Raw genomic sequence first — 24,382 nt, 5'->3', positions numbered from 1 at the left:
GTTGGCGGACCCACACCAATTAAATCTTTGGATTTTTTACAGAAAGAAGTGATTTTCGTATAGGCACACGATTATTATTATCAGATTACCATCAACTCCCGCAGCATAGTTCAGTTAGAAATGGATCTCTCTTTGCCTAAATTGAATTTTTTAGTCATTTGCTGTCACTGGACCTTATATTCTGACACAGAATTCTCTATCTATTCCAACGATCTCGTTCTTGGAGATTTTCCGCCGCATTCCTTCCTTTTTTTTAGAGGTACTTTATTTTGCCTTTCCCTCCTTGTATACTTTTGAGATAGTTGTTTTTTCTTTTTCTCAATTGTGGCTCCTTCTAGACGTGCTCGAACACCTTTCTGAAAATTGGACAGATCACCTGCCTTCCCAATGATTGGATCGACTGAGAATCCCAGGAGAGAGGGCAAGGATTTCTGCAGAAATCCCTGCTCCCTCAATTATATGCCACTCCAGGATCTGAAGAAATTACTGTATGCTTTACACCTTGTAAACGTTAGTACTGATTTGTACAAATAAATTAACTTCAGCTATTAGGCAAAAAAAAAAAAACATTGCCAAACGTTTCCATACCTCCAATCCTTATATCCGCAAAAATATTGTTTTTTATTCATTGTATGTGGAAGAGCACTTCAGACTGAATTGGACAGCTTACAACTACCAAAGTATGCCACTTCGTAATCGTGACTGAGGGATACATCAGAAGTTACTGTCCGCTTAAATCGTGACCACTTGACCCGTTACTTACGAAGGTTACTGTGTTCGCCTGACTTCCCAGCTCTCAAGTCAGAGAGTAAAACAGGCTGTAAGAAGAAGGTTGTAATTAGCTGTGTATCAGCAAGACTGTGGCGCTCAGGGGGGGAGGAGGGGGTTTACACTATAGTTCGTGCGAAATCTACTACCACCACTGCTTATATGACTTGGGGGGAGTAATATAGCGGGAGAAGAGGCAAGGAAGAATGGGATCTACGACCCTGGGTCGAAGGGTGAAGAGTCGTTTTCCGGCTGCGTCGCTTGTTCGTCATGATGAGGAAAGAGATAGTAACCGGATGGTAAGGTCGAAGGTATGGAAGATGCACAAAACCAGTAGGGTCCTAAATGATGTTATTATGCCTCCCATTCTCTTATGTACACAAACACACACATACAAGTTTTACAAGATGGATATTGTGAAGCACAGTTTCTGAAGGAGAAAATTAAATAGACATGAAATGTTCCAAAATTAATAACCATCTAACTTTTGACCTTATTTACATGGGAGAGGCATGGAATGTTGATCGTATTTACTCGCCCAATTCTCCTATCGCAGAATTTTCCCACGCAGTTTTTGAGAAGAATTGAGGAAAAAGATTCCTTCACCATTTACAGTTCAAAACATGCTAGATAATTGGATAGCCTAGAAGACAACTTCTGTTTTTTGATTACTTCAGAGATATCATATGCAAAGGTTGGCTTGATGTGGGATTTTAGGCGCATTAGAAACTTAGGTCATATTGCGCCGTATATATTACATGTCTATCTGTAAATTGCGTATGTTCTGCTAGCCTCATCTGGGGCTATCTCAGCTCCATTGTGAGAAAGGCCCATAAAAATTCCTCACGTCATCGAACTCAGTTTTTTTCCACCCGGCGTGGGGAGGATGGCGATTCTACCCACTGTGTTTCTAGCGCTTTTCTCATTATAAACACACGTTTATAACTGCGCCTGTTTGCTGTTCAGACCTGAGTGTTAACATATCCAAAATCAGGAAGAAAAGATCTGAATTGAGTTTTCTCTGACTACACGGTCAGAGGAGTTCACAAAATAGAGAGAATACAAGAAACAGCACCGTATTTAGCAGTCACGCAGGCTTGACCCACAATCACTGAAAGCACGTGTACTAATGTGCCCTGATCGCGTTGATTACTCGGCCACGGCAGCTCCCCCAGCCAAGAATCATTCCACATTAATTCTTTCTTCTTTCACCATTATGAAAGAAGAACTGACAGAACTGATACTGCAAAATATACATACAAAGGGTACTAGGAAAGTTTTGCAATATGACGCAACAATGAATCACAGGAAGCTGTTTGTTGCTGCATGTTGAGACATGTTCATACGTGCATAGTAGCCGCCGCTCCAAGTCGATGGGCTCAGTTATTCATTAGTAGTGAGAGTGTAAAGTGCTTGCGATGGCATCGTGGTCACGAAATGAGATAAGGACAGTTTTGCGGTATAATTTCGTGCGTGGTTTAACCATAGACCAGTGCTTAGAAGAAATGACTCTTGCACTAGATGATGATTGTCCACATTGTACAACGATATTCAGGTGGTATAGAGAATTCCAAAGGGGAAATTTCACTCTGGAGGATTCTGAGAGGCCGGGAAGGCCACGAACGTCAGTTACGGAGGAAAACGTTACTGCTGTGAGGAAAATGCTTGACGAAAACAGGCGAGTGACCTACCAACAGATAGAGGATACTTTGGGCCTAAATGCACCAGCAATTCGTTCGATTCTGCAAGATCATTTGCACGTGAAGAAACTTTGTTCTCTCTGGGTGCCGCATCAACTGACTGAAGAGCAGATGACACGACGTGTGACTTGGTGCCGGGAGATGTTAAAAAAGTTTGATAAGGGACAATCTCGGTATGTGAACAACATCGTGACAGGTGACGAGACTTGGCTGTACTATTACGATCTGCCGACCAAGGCTCAAAACAAAGTTTGGGTCTTTGATGATGACGACACACCCGTAATTGTCAGAAAATCCCGATCTGTAAAGAAGAAAATGATAGCTGTATTTTTCAAATCGAGTGGAATTGTGGAACGTGTCGTTTTGGACACGCAGAAAACAGTCACAGCTAAGTGGTATACTGAACAATGCCTGCCTAAAGTCATTGGATCTATGAAGAACCTGCAGCCAAAGTCAAGAATGGACACCTGGTACCTCCATCACGATAATGCTCGAGCTCACAGCGCCAAAGCCTGCACCGAATATTTGACCACGACAGGACTGAAACTTCTCGAGCACCCTCCCTATAGGCCAGACCTTGCTCCCTGCGACTTTGCACTGTTCCCGCATGTGAAAATGAAGCTAAAAGGGAGGCGGTTTTCCAGTGATGAGGACCTTCTACGGGCTTGGGACAACGAGTGTGCTTTACTCCCTAGTGAAACTTGGCAGAACTGGTTTAAAGATTGGTTTCGGAGGATGGAGAGGTGTATTGAATGTAGAGGAAATTACTTTGAAAAAATTAAATAAACAAAGCTGTATTGCAAAACTTTCCTAGTACCCTTTGTATCTTTATCTTCAATGATACTGAGAAATAAAGAAATTTTCGTATTTTTCAAACTCATTTCGCAACTTGCTCTCTTTGAGTTTGTTTGGAGCATACAAATCTTCGACTGTCGTAAAGAAACACGTTTTGGTTTTAAGAATTCACAATCTTCCCCACGTGGGCTGGAAAATACCTGAGTTCGAATCCCTGTGGATGACCTGAGGAATGTATCACTTTATTAGATCGCACAAGTCACCTTGAGGAGACAGCATTGATAAGAACAACACTAACGCTATTTTTACGAATGTATAATACATTCACAGTGCCCTATTTTATTAATCTTAACTGCTTTCTAAATTCAGAGAGGTTATCATCCCTCGCCTGTATCATATGTGTTAAGTTGGAGCAATCCTAGTTAGCTCTGATCCATTGGAATCATCAGACTCTGTTATATCATTTTCTGTTCACAGACATCATATTATTAACAGTGTAATTAACTATTTGTGGGAATAATTACCTAATAATTAACTATAGTAAGATTACAGTACCGTAGAACATTCCTTACACCAAACCAGGTCTGGAAGCCTAATTTTAAGAAGGATGTCGAGTTGCTAGAACGAATACAGAGAAGGGCAACAAGATTGGTGAGGAGAATGTTGGGGTCCTCTCACCAAGAATGGCTTAAGTTCTGCAAATTGCAGCTTCTGGAGACTAAGCACCTGCGAGGTGATCTGATTGAGGTGTATAAGGCTTTGAATGGTTTGAGCAGGCTCAATGCTGATGGGATTCTTCATCTTGCTCAGATTACGAACCTGAGGGGATATAAACTCAAATTGAGGAAAGACAGTTGTAGAATAGATATGCTGAAATTTGCCTTTAGCAAGCGGGTAGTTGATTGCTGGAACAAACTTCCATCTGTTGTGGAAGTTGATAGCTTAAATAAATTCAAGGGAGAACTGGACAAACGTTTGGAGGCAATGGTTAGGTGAAATGGTAAGTTTTTTTTTGGCTGATGCTCATAAGCTTGTTTTCTTGCATCATATGCCTCTACTAATGCTAACTTGCGTGGCTGGCACAGTGGTTACAAGCCTCGAAATTAGTCAGGGGCACAAAGGGCACTCTTGCCAAGGAAAACTTCAGTTCAAGGAAACTAGACGCTTGTCAGGAGACCTGACTGAAGCGTTTAAGGCTTTGAATACAGGGTGTCCCAAACGTCACTGAGCATTTTGGTGAAACAGTGTGATTTTCAAATAAATTTCATTACGACAAGTATATTTATTCTTTTTTTTTTACATAAAACATAAGTATTTTTAATGTGTTAGAGATGTTATTATAATTTTTATTAATTGTTTTCTTTTCAGATCCATAATTCATGATGAATGTTCAGTTCAAGAGCGAATTTTTGTTGTAACATTCCGCATCATGAAGTTTTGTAAAATAAGGGAAAGATTTTCAAGGAGATTTCATAGTCCCGGTCCTACAGACAATGCGATTCGTGCACTGGCGAATAAGTTTAAAAGAACTGGGTCTGTGCGTGACGAGGAGAGATGGACGGCCAAGGATAGCACGTGAAAGCACTGAATCAATTCGAGAAATGTTTGAAGAGGACCCACATTTATCAGTTAGGGAGGGATAATGAAGACTTAACATACCCAAGACCTACCACATCCAACTGTTTCATGACCTGTATGAAGAAGATTTTCCACGTCGAGCAGCAATGTGTGCAGAACTTGTCGATCAAATCCAAAATAACAGTTTAATGGACCACATTATGAAATCTCCTTGAAAAATCTTTCCCTAATTTCACAAAACTTCATTCCTTTGATGCGGGATGTTACAACAAAACTTCACTCTTGAACATTCATCATGAATTATGGGTCTAAAAAGAAAACATTAAAAAATTAATAAAAATTATAATAACACATTACAGATACTTGTGTTTTATGTAAAAAAGAATAAATTTATTGAAAATCACAATGTTTCACTAAAATACGCAGTGACTTTTGAGACACCCTGTATATTGAGTAAACTAAATGCTTATGGCATCCTTACTCTTTCTCTGATGATGAAATTGAAAAAGGATGCTTGAAGGATTGAAAAAAATTCATTTCAGCTAGTAACTGATTGTTTGAAAGAACAAACTTTCATCCAGCAAAACAGAAAAACCAACCAGAGATTACACCTCGTGGTCTTGATTGCCTTATCGTAAATATTAAACAACAACCCGTCTTACACTAAAATTATTGGGCCGCTTTTTCTCTTCACATTTCTTTCGTGTTTCTTTTTCTTTCGTGTTTCTTTTTTTCGGTTTCTTTTCTTTCCTTAACTCTTTGATGGATGTATTTGCCTTTAGGCAGCGCTGCGGTTGGTACTGATATGTCTAGTGTACAGACACCAACAGGGTTTCCTTGTATAACATCCATAATTGTTCATGTAGAGATAGAAACCGATAGTTAATGGAGAAGCAAAAAAAAGAAAAAGAAAAATCTAGAGCTTCTAGCACTTTGCGCGTGTTGTCTTGTCCATTTAAGAGACCTCTTACGCAACGTTTATAATAACAGGGTCATCACTCTGCCACTATTTAGTATTGTCAAATAATAACATACCGATGGTCATTAACCTAGGAATAGTGAAACTGGTAGAAGAAATGGTTGAAAAATGATTCCAGTTCTGAAAAAGAAACATAATAAAAAGTTCCAAACATCCATCGACTTCTATCAGCCTGTACTTATCAATGAATTAATGATGCCTCGATACTTTGGGCATTCTAATTTCATGTGCTTTGACGAAGCGACTAAAGAAGAGATTGGTGAAAGTTGATTATATGGTCAAGTCAGTAAATGCAAGAGTCCCCTTCCGACCCTATATTATTTAAACTCTCATTTGCTTTCTATCGGTACAATGCTGTTTACTAATATTTGCTTGATATGATAATAGTAATAATGAAGTGCATTCCTCTAGCAACACATGCTATGTATTCAATGTCAAATTCATATTTATTTATTTGTATACAGATCATCACACACATTCTAGTACTGAATTAGAAAACCAAACAAAAACGAGACAAATATCAAAACAATTTCTTAAACAAGGAGATGATTATGAATAAAATCATTACATTTGTTAACTAGAAGCTGAAGTATGGGAGGTACTGTATTAATTCAACTCCACCTTGGAACACCATGATGATACAGAACTCTGCAAGCGGCCAGAAGTGTGTGTGTGTAATGTTGTGTTGTTTAGTTGTTTCTGGCTACTTTGTCACTAGGACCGTGGCGAAGTGGGCCACAACTATGCATGTACCATAGCCCAATCTCGTACTGAATGCCCAAAGCGAGCTTGGGACCATCCAAAAAAAAAAAAAAAGAAAAAAAAAAACCCGAAACGTAGTTCTCGCTCCAGAAACCTGAAGCCACCACAAACAGACTCACTCACTCAACCACCTGTAGCACACATCTAATACGATAACCTATTATGTTAAGCTACCCGAATATTTAAATTCATATGCCATGTGTCTTATGTATGTTAATTGCGTGTGTTCTATGGTCGATTTGTCTGTTTTGCTGGACGAAAAACCTCAGTTTCTGTGGGAAAAACCTTGCTATCTACGCCTGAGACTGACTAATTCAGTCAATGCGGTGAAAAAAGCCCATTAAAGTTCCTCGCGTCATCGACAGGATTCGAACCTGGGCCTTTTCCACCCGATGTGGGGAGGACGGTGACGATACCACTGTGCTACCCGTGCAGACCCACCTAATGGGATAACCAAAAAAGTATATCGGGGTCCCCTGTAAATGATTACATCTACCCATATATTTATATTGTCTGTAAATTGCGTGTGTTCTCTGGTCGATTTGCCTATTTGCTGGACATACAAACCCCAGTTTCTGTGGGGAGGGAACCTTGCTGTCTACGCCTGAGATCGACTAACTCAGCCACGGAGTGAAAAAAGCCCACTAAAGTTCCTCGCGTCATCGACAGGATTCGAACCCGGGTCTTTTCCACCCGGTGTGGGGAGGACGGTGACGACACCACTGTGCTATCGCGCAGACCCACCTAATAGGATAAAAAAACAAATTATGATATTAGGGTCACCCGTAAATGGTTACATCTATCCACATATTTATTGTGTCTGCCCCTGCCATAGCATTACTGCAGGGGCATTTTGAGATTCTTTCTCAATAATTATTGCACTTGCACAGAAATGCTAGAAAACCATCTTCAAATTATGCATCACTGTTTAGCTCATTTATTTTTCCATCATTCTTTTTTTTTATTATTATGGTTTTGGGTCTCAACACCTAGAAGTGGCCTGGCCTTTCTGTTCCTCTGAGAGTCCTGTCAGAGAATGCCATGCAAAATTTAACGCGACTGGAAGTGTTCAACTTAGCAAAGGATCTGATGGTGCAGCCATTAGTGATGCAAAGTACACAAGCTATATGTACAGAGTTCCCAAAAATCTATCAGAATATCTAGAAAATTACAGCTACCACTGACAATTGTCCACAAAATTCTACATAAGCAACTACAACCAGCCCTCGTGGGTAGCAGTTGGTTGGATTGCCGTCCTCCCCACACCGGATGGAAAAGACCTGAATTCAACTCCCGTCAATGACGGGAGGAAATTTTATGGGTCTTTTTCACAACGTGGCTGAGTTAGTCGGTCTCGGGCGAGGGTAGCATAGTTTTTCGTCCGGCAAACAGAAAATCGACCACAGAATACACGCAATTTACAGACACAATGTACTAGCGCCTCATAGCCTTTATTCTTTCGGCGCCTATTAATAAACGATTATTATAACGACAGAATTCTACGTTTTGATAATCATAAACAAATAAAATTAAATGTTGGATCAATAACTTTTTTTAAAAGATATTCACTGTAATATTTTTCAATCCATTATGAACAATGAGAAGATGTGTAATGTACAGAAAGTTTGGTTCTTTGTTTATTGATAGTAATGGCATGAGTCGCCATCCAAAAATCCATTAACGCAGTTTATTGAGGTTTATTCCGGTTGTTCTTTTCCCCATATCAACCATGCCTTGTTAGCCACATAAAACTGATAAAAGAAAGCAGCTCCAAAATTTTTTCATTACTGCACATAGTTTTATAGTCCAATTAAGTTTCAATTCGAGCTTGGAAGGAACGCTAATAGCTACGAAATATTTTCAGGAGTAACGGTGAAATTCAGACATGGCTGGAGTACAAATCAGAGTAGAATGGAATACGATGGGCAGTCTCTTGGCTCTCTCTCTCTCTCTCTCTCTCTCTCTCTCTCTCTCTCTCTCTCTCTCTCTCTCTCTCTCTCTCTCTCTCTCTCGCACACATACTCAGAGCAGTGGCCAACATTTTATGGACGGATCTGGCGGCTTCTGGGTGGTCTCGAAAGCTCTGACATCCCTCAAATGACATGCAGGTGAAACTTTGGAGAAATGACAGGGTACAAACGACAAGGGTAATTATGGCGATGTGCATATACCGGGTTACGTAGCACAGAATCCCCTTCTGCTACCTCCCTGCTCCCCACTTGCCAAAAAAAAAAAAAAAAAAAAAGAAAAAGAAAAGAAGTAAAGTCATTGTCGTCTACCTTGTTATACTGGACAGGTAAGAAGTGAACATTCCCTACCATGGGCTGCAGTTGCGATGACCTTTTAAGTATTACCATTTTCAATCTTTTCGAGTCAAGCATCCCTATTCCTACGCAGCCAACACAGTGGCAATGATCGTTTTTCTTAAGCATTATGTAGCATCATGTGGAAAGTTCCTGGATCCCGACAAGAGGTGTATTCATGAACTTATCTGCTTGGCCAAATTAGTCGGTCTCGGGTGAAACTCCTGTTTTTTCATCACGCATCAAAGTTGTTGTTGTTGGGTTTTAGGAGCATCAGCGACTAAGATCCTATTGCTCCGTATATACTGTCTAAGTTGCGTGTGTTCTGTGGTCCATTTTCTGGACGAAAAACCGTGATTCCGGGAGAAAAAACCACGCTACTCTCGCCTGAGACCGAATAGCTCAGCCATGTTGTGAAAAAGGCCCATAAAAATTCTTCTCGTCATCGACGGGACTCAGGTTTTCCACCCGGTGTGGGGAGCTTAGCGATTCTACCAACTGTACTACCCACGAAGGCCCGCATCAAAGGCAATCCACAGTAATTTAAAAACAAAAATTGCTTCGGAAACAGCTGGAATCAATATAAGAAAGTGAAGATGTTTGTTTATAATAATTTCTTTCTTTTTGCTCATCAAGATATACAAAATTGGATGAATCTAAACAACGAAGCACTGCAATTCTCTCTGCATAATTACCTTTATTATGTTTTTATCACCAGAGGGAACTCCCCTTGCGTTCCTCTTTTGCTGGTCCATAATAGATGAGACAGCGCGTCAACCCTTAATCAGCTTTGGTGACATTCTACTTGTATTAGACTTCGCCTTATAACTTGATAAACTAGTAGCGACCTCGGCGGTCATTCTGGCTGCATAAATTGATATTGATGGAGTAGCGCTCTCTGAAGACTTCTTGTTAGGCCAAGTGATTATTCTTATTATTCTTCGTCAGTGGCAAAGGTCACCATCTTTAAACACTTACAAATGCTCTATGCATCAAAATGAGCAGAGAAGCGAACAACACAGGGGAAATATTGAAACTTCCCAGAGGAATCCAAAACGTACGAAAAAAAGATTCAGAATTCGTTCCACAATCAGAAATTTGTTCTAGAAGCAGGGACACTGTGAGAATGAAGTTTTTTCCATGGTTTAATGGGATCAGAAGGTGAAAATATAACAACGTGTCCCCAATAGAAGGAGAGATCTTTTTCTCCATTTATTACGGTTCTCACGGTATATTGGAAGCTTTCACTTCCATCTGATACTTATCTGGACCATTGGCGATGTACGGGTGTATATCCATGTGTGTGTGTGCATGTTCGTTCGTTCGTTCCTTTCGATGCATTTCCACCGAGTGTTCACGGAAAAATAGGTCATCCGCCAAGATGTGTCGATTAGTCGAGGCGCGTGGCTGATTTACAACCCCAACTCCTTTTTCCTCTTCTCCTTTCTCACACTTTAATTTACATATAAACGAGGCCGCATCCTGTTTTGTGAGCCGCAAGCTTCTCTACATCATCCTATATGGAATAGGCGCACATCAACTTACGGACGCTCCTGTGCTTCCGCATGCGATTTACTTTGGCCGTTCTTGGAGGATGGGTATAACGATAGGCTTTCACTCTGAGGTGACCCAATTTCATCACGTGCACAAGAAGAAGAGGTTAAACATGCCGTGTCAGAAGGATTTCCGCTCCTAGATAACAACGTGCTTCGTATTTTACCCCATGGGTAGCTACATTGTGGACGTCCAATTCTTATTGGTTTAAAGATGATTTGTGCAGATCTTCCAACCGAAATACTGCTTAGCTAATGGAATCCTCAGTACTGTACTGTAAACTCAATGCACTCATTAGTAAGCTGCTGATGTCCCTTTTTATGAAATTACATGTATATAATATACGCACAGCAAAATCTTCCATAATAAACCTTTCTTTTCAATGCACCTTAAAATAAATTAAACAAAATTTTCTATAATAAATGTTATCTAATGCTACCTTTACCAGACTTTTTATTTTCTGTTAAGTAGAAGGATCTTGTGATCCATCTATTGTACAGTCCTCTCTTCAACATCCAGCAATAGTCAGCCATATTTCAACATATTTGAAAAGACCCAAGTTCTAATTCCATCAGTGACGCGAGAAATTTTTATGGGCCTTTTTTCACGTGACTGAGTTAGTTTTATCTCAGGCGACGGTTTTTCTTCCAGCAAAAAGCAAATCGACCATAGGACACACGCAATTTAAAGACATATTATGTAAGGAGCAATATGACTTAAGTTCCTGATGCGCTTAAAATCCTACAACAGCATCACCCAAAATATTTTAAACTATATTCCCTAAGAAGTTCTCAACATCAGACCTAAATCTATAAGTAGAGGGCATGAAATCGGCAGGTTATATCCAAGTTGGACACCTAATAATATCGATGGTTCGACTGTTGGTGATCCTGCTCATACAGCGGACAAACTGAACAAGTATTTTGCATCTACATTCACACATGAGGAATTCTGTAGGGAAGTGGAAGACAGGAGCTTATTAAACTCTAACAGAGAGCTAAATGATTTTGTAATAACTCAGGGCAAAGTGGAGGAGAAATTGTTGAAGTTAAATATAAGAAAGGCACCTGGTGGATGGGATCTATCCAGTTATATTAAAGGCGGCAAAGGAAGTAGGCAAACCTTAACCATAATTATGAGAGCATCGTTGGACTCAGGGAAGGTCCCCACGGATTGGAGATGTGCAAATGTATCCCCAATTCACAAAGAGAGGATCAAAGGGGGACACAAATAATTATAGACCTGTTCATTTAACTTCTGTTCCGGGGAAAATAATGGAGTCGCTTGTTAAAGAAGCATTGTAGGATCATCTAGACAGGACTGCAGTAATAATTCACACAGAGAATTGGTTTGTTAAGGGAAAATCTTGTCTGACCCATTTAATTTTGAATACTATGATGTGGTCACAAAGGAACTGGATGCAAGATTAATTCATATCATATACAGTATTGGATTTCAGGAAAGCTTTTGATACTGTTGCACATGGAAGACTACTGTACAAATTGGAGCAGTATGGCATTAAGGGCAAGTTGCTGCAACGGATAAAAGGATGGTTAAGTGGTAGAAGACAGAGAGTGTTAATTAATGGACACTGCTCTTTGTGGATTAATGTTATTAGTGGAGTTCTCGGGGTTTATTGTTGTTTTCTGTATTTATCAACGATATTGATGAAGGTATATCAGACAATGTCGAAGTTTGCAGATGATTCAAAGGTTGGCAGGGTTGTTAATGACAGTACGCTACTACAACAGGATCTAGAAAGTTGGGCAGATGGGCTGAGAAGTGCCAACTGAAGTTTAACATTGGCAAATGCAAAGTACTGCATATGGGTAGCATTAACCCCAGAAAAATGTACCGACTAGGTGCTACTACATCATTCAGGGTAGTGGAGAATGGAAAAGACTCGAGGGTAATTGTGCTGCCAGATATGAAGTTTTCTGATCAGTGCAGTTAGGCTGCTAGAGCAGCCCATATGGTCTTGTCAATGATATACAGGAATTTTGCTAGCAGGGATAAGGAGGTGATTATCCTTTTGTATAAGGCAATGGTCAGGCCATAACATGAGTACTGCGTATAGGTCTAGAGGCCTCATTTTAGGATGTAGAGTTGCTAGAACGAGTACAGAGAGGCGTAACAAGATTGGCGAGGGGAACAAAGGGGTGATCTTACCAAGAAAGGTTTAAGTTCTACAAATTGCAGGGTCTGGAGACTAGGCACCTGCGAAGTGATATGATTGAGGTGTATAAGGCCTTGATTGCTTTCAGCAAGCTCAATGCTGAAGAGATTCTATCTCTTGCTCAGGTTACGCATCTGAGGGGCATACATTCAAGAGGAAAGACAGTTGTAAAATAGGTGTACGGAGAATTGACTATAGCCAGCGGGTGGTTGATTGCTGGAAAAAACTTCCATCTGCCGTTGTGGAAGTTGACAGCTTAAATAAATTGAAGGCAGAACTAGACAAGCTTTTGGAATGAATGGATGGGTGAAATTTGAAGGATGTTTTTTTTTTTTTTTCTGGCTGATGCTGAATAAGCTTGCTTTCTTACATCATAAGTCTCTACTAATGCTAGTGATAGATGGAATATTAGGATACATAATGCTCTTTGCATTGTGACCCTCTGCTTTAATTAACTAGGGAAAAGTGACAGCCAATGCAGTGGGCTGTAGGCTCCCGTTAAATCATAGGAATTACGAATGGCATAACTTTAATTTTACCATTTTACTACAATGTCAGTGCTTCAACAGAGGTTCGGCAAACTATATGTGGAACCCATTATTTATCTTGGTCACTCAGTTTCCTTCCAAATACACATAATACACATTTTTTACAAATTTTGTAATATCGTGGCTTTTCTTGAGGACTACATAACTCCAGAAATACAACGAAATAAGTTCGGATTGTTCAAACACTTATATGAAGACACGATAACCTCAAAAATAAACTGAGCTCATACTGATAAATACTTCTGCATGGAGCTCTCATGGTCAAGAAACAAATGATTGAAGGCAGTATTGCCAAAATGTGAAGATTTTGTTTTCAAATTCTCGAATTTTACTCTTAACTTAATACACTTAATAATACAACTCATAATATCAACTTAAGTGATTTGTGAAAAAAACAGTATGTGATAGAGAAAAAAGTTACTGATACTAGTTGCTGATAATCCTATAACAACAACATATACCAGAAGAGATTGCCTATCAGTTTTATTGACGAATAAGTTCTCTTGAAATATAAATTAAATTACCGTATTTCTGAACCATAAAACCTGCTTTTTGATTCTGGAAAATTGCCCAAAACTACTTTGCGTCCTTAATTGCTGTGTGCACACCAGTGATTTCATTTCTAGCTGTGGCTAGAGAAGGTGTGCTCAAAATGTACAGGTAGCCTTCTGAAAAATCTTTTAGTATATGACTATTTTAGATTGCAAATAAGGGTGGAAACCAAAAGGTATTGAATTAATCAATGAGTTAGCAATTCCATACGATCATAGACAACCGCAGCCATTGGACATCTCAATTAACAAACCCTTTAAAGCATTTATGCATGAAGAGTGGATCAAATGATGGAGGCACCAGACCACAATTTTAAACGGGTTGAATGAGGCCAACAACAATTTCTCAGGTGTGCAAATGGGTGAAAAAATTAGTGGGAATTCATGAATTGGGGATGGTGATAAAAATGACAGTTAGCTTTGTGGTCAAAACACCATATGATCTATGCATCACTTCTCTGTTCGCTATTGTTCTGAACAACGAAAGAACGCTGCTGTTTCGATATTGTAAACAAACAAGACAGTTTAACTAAACAATATTCGTAATTTGCCTTCCCATTCTTGACTGGAAAAGAAAACAAATGTTATGGTGATGGTTTAATTATTCTCTGAAAGGAATCATTATGCTTACAGGAAAAGAAAAAAAAAGAAAGAAAGAAAAACAAAATGGTCCGCACTTAAACAGCAGCCCTTTTGCATTTGATTACATTTTATTACTACCACATGTCTCCACGATTCTTATTCAACAGGCGTGCTTCCATGCCGACCAGGAAAGACGAAAGTTTGCATTGTCTCAAGTAGACCGTAATGTGACATTGTGTGTGTGTGTGTGTGTGTGTGTTAATCGCCTGTGTAGTTGCCGCAGTCTATAAACCAGTTATTTAACAATGATAGGCGTAACATTTAGGGTACATTATTACATTAGCGAAGGAGAGGGGGAAGTTGGGGGAGAAGAAGCAGGGATGAAATCGCCTCCCGGCAAAAGGTTAGTGGGGCATTAATGAATTAATAAATTGTAGAATTATGAAGGCCATAGACAATGGAGTGTCCGAATTATATAGAGTGTCCTCGCAGCAACGTGCGTGTCTTGAAGCAACTGTAAAATAGTTTTCGGGAGGGAAAGCAGTTGTAATAATAATTGTTATACGTCCATATATCATTGGAGTTGTAGGCCGGTTGTGTTATGATAGGGCTATTGATGCAGAAAACCATATTTAATTAAGAAAGTAAGACTGTTGATTGGTTACTAGCCCAAGTCCATGAAACTTTCACGAAGTCGTTGATTTTGATTATAATCTTTATGTCCTAAGTACTTCGCTAGGTGATTAATAAACAAAATTCCAGGATGTTATTTCCAACTCATAAATAGCAGTGCACACAAATGCCCAATGAAATAATGTTGTTGTGGCTCCGATCAGTGGTCGCTTCGATGGTAGAATAAGAACGACATAATTAATCTTTTGTGCCACGTCATGAAATTCAGCTCTGACTGTCCAGCTGATTCAGGTCGGGGCTTCGAGAAAATCATTAGAAATTATGAAATAGAATTTATGAGGAGCGTTCTATAAATTATCTACCTACCTATGAAGGAAATGAGATAGAGGTAAAAATCTGTTTTTATTTTTCAATGTTAATCCCCTGAACTTCAATACACTTGTTCCCTTTTGTTGGCAATGAGGAAATTCCAGACAAATTAAATTCTTTGTCCTATCCATCAAAGAACGCAGAAACAGCAGTCTTCAGTTCATTATCAAAGCGACGTCCACGTACGTGTTTCTTGAGGTGTCGAAACAAGAAATAGTCACTATGGGCTAGATCCGGTCTGTAAAGTAGATGGGTAAGTTCTGTGAAGTCACAGTCTCTCAAAGCAGCAACAGCATGTGACCTGTACACTGGTGCGTTGTCCTGAAGAAGCAGAACACCTCTGGAAAATTTTACACTGTTTTTCCTTTATGTCCTTTACGACTTCCTTTAGGTTATACAGCAGGGATGCATATGTCTCCACAGTGACTGTCTGCTTGTGTTCCAAGCAGTGAATGTAGAAAATTCCCTCAGCATCCCAAAAAATGTTGGCCATAATCTTGTCAGCTGAAGGTTGTGCCCAGTCCGAAATTTTATGGGTGGAGAGAACCCTTGTGCTCCAGAAAATTTATGGGTGATGAACCCACGTTTCATCACCCATAAAAATTCTGGAGATGAACGTTTCAGAATCCCTTCCATAAAGCTCTAAATTCTCCCCACAATTTTCACCGTACTCTGAATTGCTTCTGCACAGTGGTCAAAAATCTGGGGACTCACCTTGCACTGACCTTAGTCATCCCCAAATGTTCATTGAAGGTGGTTATAACTGTTCCATCAGATATTTCACATTTCCTAGAGATTTGGAATACCTTTAAACGTCTGTCATTCAGCACAAGGGTTTCCACAGCGATCACTCCAGAAATGGCACATTTCTGGAGTGATCGCTGTTACAGACCTTTCTGGACGTGGATCATCTTCGATGGACTCGCTACCCCACATGAATTGTTTTGGCCAGAATTTCACCTGATACTCTGAAGGTGCACTATACACAACCACCGTCCTTTCATGAATGGCCTTTGGCCCATTTTCTTCTCTGGTGAAAACTTGATGACTGAACGATGCTCCAATTTCAGCAAATCCATAATTTGATACATACAGGTGCCTTTCTTCTTTCTGTTACAGCAGCACAACCTACAAACATAGAGGGATCAAAATTAGTACACTGGTGTGCAAAATTTAAGGACCAGACCAGTTTTCACCTGTAGCTTCTCATTGGAGTGGCCTGGATATGGGAAAAGCATACCAAAGGAACCTCGTGAGGTACAGAATTGATGAAGGAAATAACACCGACACAACAACAACGGTACAGAGGGGCTTTATTCAAAAATGGCAACATAGCACTGGCTACCATGATACAGATGCATCACTGCCAAAGATGAAACAAAGGGAACAGGTGGTCCTCAATAGGAGATATGGCCACCCCTAATGTCGATGGAGGCTTTGCACTGCCTGTCCATACTTAGAACAATGTTGTTGATAAGTTCTTGCGGGAACATCATCCATTCCTCTGTCAGCGCCATCTTCAGCTGGTGAACATTTTCTGGTGGGTGTGGACGTACCGCTAGGTGTCTCCCAGAGCGTTCCATATGTGTTCGATGGGATTTAGATCGGTGGAACGGGCAGACCAATCCATGCGAACAATGTCCTCACTTTCCAAAAGCATACCAACAGCTGCAGTGCGATGGGGTGTGGCGTTATCATCCATAAACACGAACGCGGGGCCAATGGCACCTAGAAACAGAAGCACATGGGGAATGATTACCTCAGTACAGTAGCGTGCACCGGTTACAGTACCGCCTTCCAGCATCTGGAGTTGTGTACATCCATCCAAGATAACGCTTCCCCAGACGAGAACACCTTGACCGCCATATCTATCTCTTTCATGATGTTTGCTGGGTGATACCGTGTGCCAACCTCTCGCCAGATTAGCTTACGTCCAGAATCGCTGCTGAGACTGAATCTACTCTCATCAGTAAAAAGTATCTTAAGTAAAGATTTTGTGGTTGTAATATTTAGAAATATTGGTGGTCCTTAAGTTTTGCACACCAGTGTATGATCCAAATTGAGATATGTAGAAACATGATAAATCATGAATCACTGAAATATAACTATGGAAATTACCGTAGGTAGATAATTTATTGAACGCCCCTCGTAGCCTAAAAACCATAATTGGACCTTGTGAACAGAAGCTGGATTCTACTGAAAGGTCCAATGACCCCTACAGAACACGGTTTGGTTAAGAGATTTTACTCCCATTTTCACAGTCATGTTATTTTAAGTGTCTCTGAAAGAGGGCCCTCTCTCCCAAAAATTATATACGTTCCTGTACAGTTTTCACTCTATTTCCCGTCTCTCTATTTTGCTATTGTCTCCACCTTGTCCACCCGCTGTCTGTTCGTCCGCATGTAACAACTGGACTCCTACGTTTTGACTATAATAAAATTTTATATTTGACTCTTTTGGAAAGATTTGTTCAGCCATCTCAAATTTCATCATCTGATCAATAGAAATACAGCAATTATTATTTTTTGTCCGTCCGCATGTGATAACTCAACTCTTAGTAGTTGGATTTTCATGATATTTTATGTTTTGCGCTTTTAGAAAGATTTATCGAGCTGTCCCAAATTTAACTGAAATTGGACCAATAGAAATGTATGTAGTAACTATCATTTATAGTTACATGGGTTCCTCAGAAGAGGTTATTGTTTATATTAGAGCAGGTAGGGATAAATAGGAAATATACATCGGATGAATAGATTCTAGCATTATCCCTATAAGGAACGGCTTAGAAAGTGTGGTCTGCAGATCTTGGCAACTGGACACCTTCTGGGGGGGGGGGGAGATTTGATTGATGTGTATAAAGTCTTCAGGAGAATTAATAAAACGAATGATGCAGAGATATTCTAACTAGTGATGTGTGGTAATGAGTGTCTTGGTATGGAGGACGGCCAAATTCCGGTGCGAAGTGGTTTCTCCATCAAGACAATGCCAATTCCCATACAGCTAATATTGTGCAGTCAGTGATCAGTGCCGTAGGTACCAAGGTTCTTCCACAACCCCCTTATTTACCGGACTTAGCCCCGTGTGATTTCTTTCTGTTTCCACGTCTGAAGAAAGCCCTGAAAGACAAGCGTGTCGCATCCGATACAACGATGCTCGCAGAGCCACAACTGAAGCACTTCGCCGTTTTTCTGAAAATAGCCTTTCCTTTATTAGTCCAAATCTCAGATCCATATAGTAGGATACTCTGAAAGCATTATATATTAATCGTTTGGTTTTGGGGAGAATATTATTGCTCCCTAATATTGGATTCAACATTCCCAGGACCTTTCTTCCCTCATTAATTCTTCTTGTAATCTCATCTTCAGAAGAACCATCCATCTGCACCTAGATATCTAAACTGCTTCACATTCTTTATCTGCGCTCCATTTACACTCAAAATGTCCCCTGTTGTTGCGGCTTATTGAAATTTATTGTCAAAATTTTTAACTTATTAAAGTCCCAATTTAAGAATTATCTTCACAACTTCTCAACCAACTGACGAAATTTAAGAGAATGAATTAAAACATGACAGATATTTTCTCAGTAAAACAAAAGTGAGAGATGCTCATATTTAGAGCTGTGAGATTATTTAATTCATTCGTAATTGGTTCTTTATTACGCAGGTTATCGACACTGGCATGCCGATATTAGGATGGATGACACCCCACTAGAAGGTGGACTGGCATTCACATGTAAGCTGAAGAGTGACATTGAATTTCTAGGTCGGGATGCTCTGCTGAAGCAAAAGGAACACGGGCTGAAGAAGAGATTAGCGTGTTTTACAATAGATGAGTAAGTACTATCATCTTATTTTCTTTTCTTTATTATGGTACTCACATCAATCATCAAAATTCATATGGTGTCTGTGGCCTCTCATTCTTATCTTATCACTCATTCAAAGATCGATTGAGTTGGTTTGGATAAGCTTCTGTGTAACTAAGGCTAATATGCGCTAGTATATTTTTATCCCTCGCATGTAGTACCAGACCTGGACTGGTCGACATGGATAATTGACACACTGACAATTGTACCAAGAGGTCAGTTTTGAACTACGTTAATTAAGCGCGAGTTCTTTCTTTGCACCGGAATTATATATGTGTCTGTGATATAACTTTGTGACTCTTGAAATTAATAACTATTGATACAGACAAATAAATCAAGCAGATTGAAAATTTTATCTTATTTTTAATTGAGGTTCTGTTCGGATTTAATGCAAAACGGCTGATTTTGTGACGTTTGTTAGGACAGATTGGAGAAAATTACCTCAGTTACATTCTTTTTTACAGTTAAGGATACTTTCCACACCTGTAGGTATCACTAAACCCCCATAATTGAATCATTTGCGTACCCGAAAGTCCCTACGTCCCAGCTGAACACGTTCGTGATCGCCCCAGGTGAAACTTGCTTTCCAAAATGTATGGTATCATGTGTGCCCAAGTGATGGAAGCTATTCTTCGTGGAAAATGCAATTAAACGGTAAGATTTACTTCGGACATACAAACCCCAGGCCCATGAGGATTTTGTAATAGCAAAGAATCGGAAAATATTTTGAAGATTGTCAACAGTTTCTCCAGATGTTGTGGCCTAATATCTTGTTTGTTACAGAGGTGGTGGCTGAGCGGAGTAAGAGTGTTAAAAAAGATTTTACCATTTGAAAATTAAAATTTTTACATGGCGACCTCTCCTTTTTTTGGTAAATATCATTAGCGATTTAAATGAACTAAACATTAAATTACAAAGTAGGACCACTTTTATTCACAGATTGCACAATCGTGTTGTTAATAGCATAGTGGTTTCCCCACTTCTCACTCGTTTAGAATTGTCTGAGTCCGATTCCCGTCGAAAACTGGAAGAATTTCTAAAAGTCCTCTTCAGTTGAGGCTATAGTTAGCTGATCTCTGGATTTTTCAGCCCACAGAACACGAGACTGCGTTTTCAGCCATGCAAACACTCAAGCCAAAAAGTCACGCAAAATTGCAAGATACAGATCTCTGTGTTTACCCATTTACTGTCAGGCCCAGAATTCAATGCAAAATTTAGGTAGTATGACATCCTGGCGCACAGTTGCTCTAGGCCATTTAGTAGTCAGGCCACGTGACTACCAAATACGACGATATCTCTCTCTCTCTCTCTCTCTCTCTCTCTCTCTCTCGTAAAGTCCTAAATATGAGAATTATAATCAGCATTGAATATATAACAGGAGTACTCGTGGGAGGGTAGGATTGGTGTGCATATGAAGACTGGACGAGACTTTCTGCTTAAAAGAAAAAAGTTGAGAACACCAAGAGGGCATTTTGGTGGAAGAAACTTCGGAAGAGCATTTGAAATAAAATGGCCATCTTGCAGTCCATATTTGAATCCTGCTGATTACTACTTGTGGGATTATCTAAAACGCTGCCTCTAGAGGACATTACTGAAAAGATGCACACTAAAAAAGGCAAACCAAGTATAATGAATATAACCCGATCAGCTTTCCTTCGCTGTTCACAAATCATTACCCGAATCGGAGCTGTACTGATTAGGAGGAATAACATTTTGGGTGAAATTTATTCACGTAAATTGAATGCAGTCTGTTCGAAATTGGTTGCAGGACTGGAATACCATGAGTTCAAGCTAAATCACCTTGCAGCAGATTTTTTATCCTACGTTTTCTCTAAAAAAATGTCAATCGTGGTAAATCGCTTTCTGCTATATTAAACACGACGGACTCAATGCCCTCTTCAGTCCAGATTTAGAAGAAAAAGGAAGCCAAATCTCCTCTTTCCAATTAAAGTCTTATTGTCTGGTGCAGATTAACCGAGGTGCAGTTGGTCAATTGCTTCGGGTCCTCGAATTTCACAGGAAACCCCGGAGCAATGCAACTACTGTTTTTCCAGATTCCTCCTCCCCCGAATCTTATTTTTAGGGCCTCTAAAATTAACTAAATTATATTTTCTATTTATATTTCGCGACGACCACATAAGGTTAGAGGAGTTCGCAAGATCGAGCTACAAGTTTCAATACCATCTAAAAGTCAATAGCTTTCATTTCCTCTATTGCAACATGGAATAATCATTCAGATAGATTACATCCATTGCAAGATATAATTTGCCTCATAAGATGAGGTCAGCTGTCCATATAATGTGTTTTAATCTCGTTTTATCATCTCGGAATACTGATCGATAAGACTTTCATTTCTTTGCCATGTATTCACACCAATCCCTGCGACCGTAAAAGCTTTTTTCATCAATTAATTAAAAGAATCTTCCAAAAAAAAGATAACAGTTTTTTTTTATTGTTTCATGTACATAAAAAAGGCCCTCATTCTTTCCTTCATCTAGGATCTGCTACTGTCCACCCCTCTTTCCCAGTAATAACACCTAAGGACATCTCGTGACCGCGTTCGTAATTACTTCATGGTCGGCTTATGTTTTACTATCCTAGGTGCGACTAGTCACTTGGCTTTTTTGATCTTGGGATGTCAAAATCAGCAGAATTGGTAATTTGTTCGTGGCATTTTAATTTTGGTCCCTTCCCGTCTCACCCTGAGTTGTGCTCTTCTTTTCAGCTGCTGCTTTCCTTCTGCGTTGCTCACTTGATTTGTCAGGTCCCGGATTTTTCAGTACCAAAGTAGACATGCGCAGGAAGTTAAGGCAATGGTTAAATTTAGATTCGTTATTTTAAGAAAAATATCCATCTCTTGTTCTTCCATGTATAGCATATTTACCATATTCTCCATGTGGTTTGTGCGCCCTTGCAGCACATTGATCATAACTTCGAAATGCGCAGTACCACACTAAAGAGGATCCATAATCAAATCCTTATTTTAAATATCTGAATACAACGCTGTTAATGCAAATAAAATACTCCTTTCCCTACAAAAAAAAAAAAAAAAAAAAATATATATATATATATATATATATATATACACACACACACACACACACACACACACGCTCATGAGCCAAAACATTAACCACCCTTATCTCCACTAGTGGACGCATCCTACAGCAAATAGCATAGTGGTGCTGTCTGTTTGTTCGTCTGTACGAAGCAGCAACTGCAGGTTTGTCGGAGGTTGCTGAGCAGCCTTTCGAAGGCTCCATAGTGAAAGTGTGATGGGAACGGTCCAAAGAGGGACATACAAACGCCAAACGTACCAGGACAGGGACAGTCTGCGTGGTAGCACAGTGGTATCGTCGCCGTCCTCCCCACACCGGGTAGAAAAGGCCCAGGTTCGAATCCCATCGATGACGCGAGGAACTTTAATGGGCTTTTTTCACTCCATGGCTGAGTTAGTCAGTCTCAGGCGTAGATAGCAAGGTTTTTCCCCCATAAACTGGGTTTTTCGTCCGACAAAACAGACATGCAATTAACAGACATAAGGCACAGCAGATTAATTTAATTATTTGGGTAGCCTAAAAATAATAGTTTAGGACAGGAACACCACCACTGGTTGAGAGTTGTGGTAAACTGCAGTTGGCACGTGCCGTCTGGTACAAGATGACTTACGATCCCTCAATTAACGGCAGACTCAACCAGGGCCTATAGAGAAACTTTTCTGAGCACACCATTCATTGGATGCTCTGGTCAACAATTTGTAATCTGAATCCTTTAGGAGATTCAGATCCAGTCAACCACTGGATCTGAATCTCCTCCTTCTGTAATGAGAATCTTGCACGAATGTATGCAAATCGCAGTCGAGGGACCAACTGGAGCAACGAAGTCGGGAGAAATGTTCTTGAGAGAGAGCCCATTGAAGTGAATAATAAGACAAGAATTTCAGAGAGAGAGCGTGCCTTGGGGAATCTTCCAGAAGTGCACATCCCAGAGTTAAATTGGAAGGTTATCCCCGTGAACATTTTTACCGAGACGAGTACTCTTCTCTACATTATAATTTGCAAAATACGATTAGTACTCACTTCTCTTGCCATTGTTGGTATGGCTGACATAGTGTAGCTGCGTTTTTGCTTTCCAGCGAAGTTGGGAGGATTTCTTAAGTAGGTCTACATGCTGATGGAAGAGCAGTTTAAGAGTGGAACCAGATTCCAAAATCGCAATGCACCGACACGTTCTGGACACTGATAGCTTCGATAGTGGAGACAATAGTAGGAGATTTCTTCCATGAAAATATGATCCTCAAGCCTAGATCTCGAACAATGGCTGGATTACATCTCCCGCCATCAGAAACCAATAACTATACTATTATTCTTATAATAATCTTATAATCAATTAGTGACTCGGTGGGGGGGGGGGGGAAGATCTAATTTAGCGTGTAAAGATTCTTTGGACGTAATCAGTGCTAGTAATCCAATTTTACTGAGTAACATGGAACAGACATGGTAAGCTGAGTGGATATGGATTCATTTAAATTTTGAAGGACAGCTATATATTCAAGCAATTTTATGTTTATAAATATTTTACATATGTTGTGTGATATTCACTCGCTGAAACTTTTATATTATAACCCCATTTATCCATCTTTCTGCAGGCACGCGCCACTGTGGGGATTGGAAGCCATTTGGAGGAATAACAGGGTGGTCGGATTCACTCGCCGAGCTGATTACGGCTTCGCCATTGGGAAAAGCATCGCCTATGGCTACGTAACCGACCCAGAGGGCGGAATCGTGACAACCGACTACCTAAAAAACGGCGAGTACGTTCTAGAATGCATGGGGAGCAAATATCCTGCTGCCTTGCACACGAAGTCACCCTTTGACCCAAAGAACAAAAGAGTGAAGGGAATATACGACGAACCACTCCCCATTTACAAAAATTAGCGGAAGTGTGGAAGTATCGCAATGGTTAAATTTCGTGCGTCCTTTGGCTAAAATTTTTTTTTTACGTACTGTATTTGTTGTTAAGTTTTCGAATAAGCGAATTAATTCTGCCAAAAGGTATATGTACATGCCCTCGAAATTCCTTCACGTGTTGATATTCTGATAAGGTCGAATAATTTTTATATTTCCTAGAATTATTACGTCAAATAAAAGGTCACTATGATGTGCCAAATGATCAGTGAATGTATCGCATTTCACTACCCTACCTTGAAATACAAGTATCATC

At 39.9% G+C, this 24,382-nt stretch overlaps 1 protein-coding gene across 1 annotated transcript in view; it reads left to right on the top strand.

The window, feature by feature from the left end:
- Positions 1–24,096, top strand: part of Sardh (Sarcosine dehydrogenase) — a 170,985-nt gene extending 146,889 nt beyond the window's left edge. Inside the window, exons 19-20 of the mRNA XM_090369863.1 lie at positions 18,961–19,129; positions 23,808–24,096. Of these exons, the coding sequence (XP_090225989.1) occupies positions 18,961–19,129; positions 23,808–24,096 (458 nt within the window). The remainder of the gene's footprint in view (positions 1–18,960; positions 19,130–23,807) is intronic.
- Positions 24,097–24,382: the final 286 nt, after the last annotated feature.

Source organism: Mastigoproctus giganteus, chromosome 3 (genome assembly GCF_048544385.1).
Source record: "Mastigoproctus giganteus isolate SK-2022 chromosome 3, ASM4854438v1, whole genome shotgun sequence".
NCBI lineage: Eukaryota > Metazoa > Arthropoda > Arachnida > Uropygi > Thelyphonidae > Mastigoproctus > Mastigoproctus giganteus.
Note: the sequence above shows the minus strand (reverse complement) of the source record. Positions and strands in the feature narration are given on the sequence as shown.